General features: G+C 48.3%; 1 protein-coding gene across 1 annotated transcript; it reads left to right on the top strand.

Annotated features, from left to right (window-relative positions):
• The first annotated feature begins 269 nt into the window (after positions 1 to 269).
• On the top strand, positions 270 to 1227 carry LOC119350207. Its single transcript, XM_037618148.1, has 2 exons — positions 270 to 935; positions 1111 to 1227. The coding sequence occupies exons 1-2, from the start codon at positions 270 to 272 to the stop codon at positions 1225 to 1227; spliced, it is 783 nt and encodes a 260-aa protein (XP_037474045.1).
• The last annotated feature ends 5610 nt before the right edge of the window (positions 1228 to 6837 follow it).

Here is a 6837-nt window from a genome sequence, read left to right as displayed (position 1 = left end):
ATAAGCTCTATAAACCGGAAGGGAGGGAGTATCTTACTAGTGGGAATTAGCAGGAACCAAACAATTTACAGGATCAATGAAGAGGGATTATATAATAATAGGATAGGGCCTAGGTCCTAGGGGATGTTAATAATTCAAGTCAAACTTTGTAAAATCTAACCAACTTTGGATGCGTCAAGAATTTAATATTCTTTTTTTTGCTGGGAAGAATTTAATATTCATACTTTATAATTTTAGTATTATAGATATTGATATATTTTCATATAAATATGGCCAGGAGCTATACAAATAGACAAGAATCAATGAAGAATAGAAGGTTGGTCCATAGAAGGGCGAGCGACAAGCTATCGATCACGCTGTTGATCGACACCAAGGCAGCCAAGGTTTGTTTCGCCGAGGCTGGCAACGACGTCGTCGAGTTCCTGTCGGGCCTCCTCTCACTGCCGCTGGGCAGCATCAGCAACCTGCTCACCCAAGAGCGCATCGCCGGCAGCTTCGGTAATTTGCTTGCGAGCGTGGAGATGCGGGATGCTGATTACAAGGGCAAGGAGCAGCACCTGAGCCCGGCTGTCGCCCAGGCCACGCTCTGCCGCCTGGAGGAGCTGCTAGGCACCGAGCTGAGCAACTGCAACACCCACTTCTACACCTGTGTAAATAAGAACACCGGCAGAAGCTGTGGATTTCTCTCGGCCCGCAGTGGCAGTGCCTGCCCCGCCTGCAAAGGTAGAATGTTCGATCCTATGTTTCTCTCCAGCGAGAATGAGGAGGTGGCGACAGCTGGCAGGAAGTGGCGGGCATCTGCGTACACCATCAAGGACGACCTCTGGGTGAGTCCGGCGCCCAGCCTGCTGTCGGGCATCACATTGCTTGCCCATTGCGGCGTCCAGGACCTCAGCGTGCTGGAGAGGAAGACCGTCAAGATCGGCAAGGAAGAGGTATATATAGATGTTGTGCTGTGCTTCAGTTTCTTCGATCGTCTACTCCCGATTAGATTAGGTGGTGCCTACCCTTGATTCGAATATTATTCACTATTATTTAGGTACGATGGTGTCTTTGATTCAGTGGTGCAGCTGGTGATTGATTTATTGTTTTTTCTCTGTGTTTGGATAGGCGTTGGGGATACTCGCTGCTGCCCTCAAGTCCAAGAGCGTCCTCACTGATGTCTTCCTGCCAAAGAAGAATGCACGCTGCAAGAGGGAACCTCCTGAGGAAGTCATCCACGTGTGATTGCTATATATATCTATCTGTTTATTCACTATTTCCCTTTAAGATACTACCTTTTATTTCTGATATCGCTATCTAGTTATTGCCATTTGACTTTGATCTTCTACTGTTGGCACTGGATTTAATCGTGATAAATTAGTCAAACAATTTTCTTCTGCATGCAGCTACCGTGCTGAATCCAAGATTCTGCCAATTGATGAATTGGTCTGTTAGAATGGATTATGCTAGATAATACCCCGCACGTTGCTGCGGGAACACATGCTAAATATTAAGATCCTTACTTGGGTTATCGGTTGGAGAACTATAGATTATCATTGAAAGTCCATCAGATTATGAGTAAGAAACAATCTTGCTTCTAAACATGCATGATTGATACAAATACAGATAAGCTTCGCCAACTTTAAAAAGAATTGTTTTACATAGGAATATGAAGAATTAGTGAACCACAAAGTTATGCTGAAAAAAATTATTTCCTGTGAACAACCTAATATTACAATGTAACTACAATAAAGTCAACCACAAAGTTCTCATAATTTGTGAGTGTTACATCGTATCTAAGTACTATATGGCACACATACTTACAGTCAATAGTGATACTTACATACCAAAAGGAATTTTATAATACATATATAGTAGTAGAGGCATTCCATATAAGGTGGTTGAAATCTTGACAATACTATTTTGTCTACGGATGTTATTTATTAAATCGTGCTTTTACTTTTTGAGAACATATTTCTTTGATCGTGTCAAGATCTTCAACGGAGTGGAGCTGATCAATTCTTCAATAAACTTTTTCGTGGATTTCCCTTGTCATGTTAAGATATTCAACAGAGTGTAGCTGATCAATTCTTCAATAATCTGTTCTTTTATAAAACATATGTTATCATCATAATGATAGACGAATGGTTACGCAGTTGACCATCACTAGTAGAAAATAGGGCTTTCGTTCGGGCCAGATCGATACACCCATTAGTCCCGGTTTAGTCACGAACCGGTACCCAGGATGTGTGGCTAAAAGCATTAGTCCCGGTTCAAATGAGCCCTTTAGTCCCGGTTTGAGACACGAACTGGGACTAAAGGGTGCGATGCCCTTTAGTCCCAGTTCGTATCTCAAACCGGGACTAAAGATTAGACCTTTAGTTCCGGTTTGATGCACGAACGGGGACTAAAGGGTGCAATGCCCTTTAGTCCCGGTTCGTGTCTCAAATCGGGACTAAAGGTCCCATTTTCAAACTATACCACCCCCTCCCCTCCCCCCCGGTGGATCGCCTTTTCAGCTTTGTAAAAAGCAAAAGAAAATGATAAAAACTTCAACAATTAAAATCCTTGGAGATGTAGTTATGTTACTACATCTATTAGTTAGGAAAATTTAAAAACTTAAATTTGGACATATTTTGCAAAAATGTGTTATGAAAAAGTAAAACGGCCATATCTTTTGCATACGACGTCGAAAAAACCCCGCATAATATATAAAAGAACACATTAGCACTTAGTGAATACATGAACTCCTCAAACTACTGTCATCACCGGGAAATATCCTGACTATTGTCACTCCGGGGTTCACCGGATCATAAAACGTAGTGGGTGACTATAACTTGCAAGATAGGATCAAGAACTCACATATATTCATGAAAACATAATAGGTTCAGATCTGAAATCATGGCACGCGGGCCCTAGTGACAAGCATTAAGCACGGCAAAGTCATAGCAACATCAATCTTAGAACATAATGGATACTAGGGATCAAACCCTAACAAAACTAATTCGATTACATGGTAAATCTCATCCAACCCATCACCGTCCAACAAGCCTACGATGGGATTACTCACGCACGGCGGTGAGCATCATGAAATTGGTGATCCAGGATGGTTGATGATGATGGCGACGGATTCCCCTCTCCGGAGCCTCGAACGGACTCTAGATCAGCCCTCCAAAGGAAGAACAAGGCTTGGCGGCGGCTCCGTATCATAAAACGCGATGAATCCTTCTCTCTTATTTTTTTCTCCCCGAACGTGAATATATAGTTGGAGTTGAGGTCAGTGGAGGTACAGGGGACCCACGAGGCAGGGGGCACGCCCTGGGGGGGGGGCACCCTGCACCCTCGTGGAGAGGGTTTGGGCCCCCTTCTGTTGATTCTTTCGCCAATATATTTTTTAATTCCAAAACGTGACTCCGTGGAGTTTCAGGTCATTCCGAGAACTTTTATTTCTGCACAAAAATAACACCATGACAAATCTACTGAAAACAGTGTCAGTCCGGGTTAGTTCCATTCATGACAGTTAGAGTCCAAAACAAGGGCAAAAGTGTTTGGAAAAGTAGATACGTTGGAGACGTATCAGCACCTGACGGGCCGGCTCGTTCAAGGCCCATGATTGAAGATTGTCCTTGTTTGGAGAATAAGACAAGTAGGAAACGGAGTATGGCACGTGTTCTAGTATTACCCGAAGACAATTGTAAACCTAGGGACTCAATCTGTTATATAAAGGGGAGCCCCTAGGACAAAGAGACTAGGTTGCAATCAATCGAGAGCTAGGTTAGCGAACCCGCATCCTCAAAATCGAGATTTCTAGTAATATCAAACAAGCAGGAAGTAGGTTTTTACCTCCACCGTGAGGGGCCGAACATGGGTAAACTTTTGTCCTTCATTCCCAATCAACCACTCTCAAGCGACCACCTAGTTGCGATGGCCTCTAGCCTTAGTCCTTTCACGAGGACACTGTGGTGACAAAACCACGACATCAACCTTGTACGAAGCACCGCAAGTACGTCTCGATGCATTGGTTCACACCCTCCATCTAGCCATCGGTCTGGAAGTGGTTCGTCGTTCTCATGCGAAACTCAGTACCAGCATGCTTGAATAGTTCTTGCCAATATGGCAATAATGGCCTATAAACAATGGATCATGATCCGAGAAAATAGTCCCGGGAACCTAGGCAACATGTACATCTGCTGCATGTACAGCAAGGCCACCTTGGCGGTAGTGTAGGGGTCTGCCAGCGGCAAAAAGTGCGTGAAGCGAGTGCGTTTGTCCAGAACCACGAGAAGGCAATTGAACTGACCTGATTGAGGAAGACTATCCATGAAATCCGTGGGGATGACATCCCAAGATTCGCCTGGAATGGATAGTAGCGTGAGCAAACCCATTGATGTAAAACAATTAGGTTTGGCTTGCTGACATACCTGGCTACACAAAAATGCCTTTGGATACGGAGGTATGTCACCGGGAATCCCGAGTGACCGCCCATGGCGCTGTCGTGGAAGGCGGCAATGATGCGCTGTTCCATTGAGGTTGACCCCCCGAGACAGATCCTGTCACAAAAACGCAGGAGTCCTTGCTGCAGCTTGAACCGTCCCTTGGGGTCGTCCTGAATGGCTAATTGCTCAAGGAGGCGTTGTGCTTGGGGGTTGTTGTTGTAACTGCTGACAACATCCTTCAGCCACGCAGGCTAACAGGAGCTGATGCCATGGAGGAGCTTGGTGGGGTTGGCACGCGGGAGTGTGTCAGCGCTGTGTTGTCACCCACTTCTTTGTATCTGATGGAGAACTGCAGACCGAGGAGCTTCCCGAACGTCCTCTGCTGCCACGTGGTGGTGATGCGCTTGTCCTTGAGGTGGACTAGGTTGCGTTGATCCATGTGGACGGTGAACTCCGCGTGATGGAGGTACGGCCGCCACTGATCCACTGTGACAATCACCACCAAGTACTTCTCATACATGGAGAGGCCTTGGTAATGCGAGCTCGAAGCTTTGCTCATGTAGGCTATTGGACTCGTTGGAGATGTGGTGCGCTTGCTGGACCGCAACCATGACATCCCCTAGATCGATGACGTGACGCTCCAACTCGGGCTGCCACGACGCCAGATCGTCGAGCCTAACGGTGATTGCCGGCCGCGGTGTTGGTCTCCATCATGGACGAGAGCTTGTCCAGGTAGGTCTTGACGGCCGGACCTATGTGCTCCATATGTAGTCGCTCCTGACAGAGACTGGGCGTCTCGATGAACTGCGCCAGAGCGTGAGGCAGAGATGGGTGGTGGTGGTGACTGATACCATATGTAGGCTACGGCTCACTCCCTCGATCTATTATTCTTTGATAGTGTCGATTACAGAGGATTACATGATTCCGTAATTGTATTGGGGAAGAAGAATATAGAAAAGTAGCTAGGTAGCCACCGGGTTCGTCCGCCTGATCCTCTGGATACCCTAGACAAGTGACGTCACCTGCTTAAGTGCACTTCGCAGCTGGGCGGGCCTTCTGCACCCATTCTGGGACGAGGTAATGCGGGTTGCTCTTGCGCGCGTGGCTGGGCCACGCGTTCATTGCCTCCGATCCTCTGAGTGGCGGGGTCGTGTAATCAAGGTCACTAACAGGGTGATGCGAGCTATGTCGGGTGCAAGGCGAAGGAAAGGAGGGCAGAGATGCAGTTGCGTGAGGAAGGAAGACACGACATGGGGGAATGAATTTGATCGAATGGCTCCACATGAGTGCATCTAGCGGTGCGTGAGGCGACTGGGTTCTAGCACCGGCTTTCATGAAAACTAAGGAAAACCGGACCTACGGAAGAAAAAAAAATCGCGTGAACCAAAACTATTAGCGCAAAACCACACACTCGCCGGCGCTTTGTGGGCCCCAAGTGCCATGGACTGCTGTGTGCTATTGGCTGCCATAAGCGGCAAGTAGCAAAGCGGATTGGTTTGATATTAACATTTGACAAAGGAAATTGTTGGTGCGTGGCGCGCTAACCGAACTTTGGGCCTGACGCATCCACGCGCGCTTCGTCCCAGCCATCCACCAAACGACATGTAGGACACAGGGCCAGCCACGCTGCCTTCAACCTCGTGCGGATCTCAGCCCACGACGCCGCATCTCTACCCCCTCCCCCCTCCCCTCGCGCGGATCTCCCCCATCGCAGCGCGTGGAGCAGCTCGCCGTCGGCAGTGGATGTAGGTTGCAGCCCCGTTCGTCTTCCACCTCCTTTTTCCTCCTTCTCCCTGTCTTCCTTTTCCTCCTCCTCCCCTCTTCCCTTTATGCTGCAACCGACGACAGGCCAAGCGCCGGGAAGGACCGAGGTACCCGTGCTACAACCATGGCAACTGGGAGGAGCTGCAACCGCGGCACTAGGGAGAGTTGCAAACCGCATTTTCCCGTGCTACAACCATGGACACAAAAAGCTTCATCCAGTAGATAAAAAACTTCAACCGGACAACGGAATACAGGAAAAGTTACAACCGTTTGACCAAAAGCTTTCAACCTGCAGATGAAAAACATTCAACCAGAGATTGAGAAATCTTCCTCGACTATGGTCATGGCGTCTCTCCGTTGTGTTGCTGCAACCGCAGAGTTAAAAGCTGCAACCGGCCTTGCAAAAAGCTTCAACCGTGAGGCTACGAGAGGTTGCAAAAGCTGCAACGGTGAGGCTGCTACCCGATGATGGCGAGGGGGGGGGGGCGCTGCGACCACAGAAGCATGCCATGGTGCAACTGCAGGACGTGGTGCTGCAACCGCGTGCAGTGGTGCGACGAGCGGCGACGGCGGGGCTTTGCATCAGTGCACGGTGGTCAGCCGCCGAGAGGTAGGGGCTGTGGGGGAGTTGCATGCTAGCGGCGACGGCCGCGTC

The sequence above is a fragment of the Triticum dicoccoides genome, chromosome 1B (genome assembly GCF_002162155.2).
Source record: "Triticum dicoccoides isolate Atlit2015 ecotype Zavitan chromosome 1B, WEW_v2.0, whole genome shotgun sequence".
Lineage (NCBI taxonomy): Eukaryota > Viridiplantae > Streptophyta > Magnoliopsida > Poales > Poaceae > Triticum > Triticum dicoccoides.
Note: the sequence above shows the minus strand (reverse complement) of the source record. Positions and strands in the feature narration are given on the sequence as shown.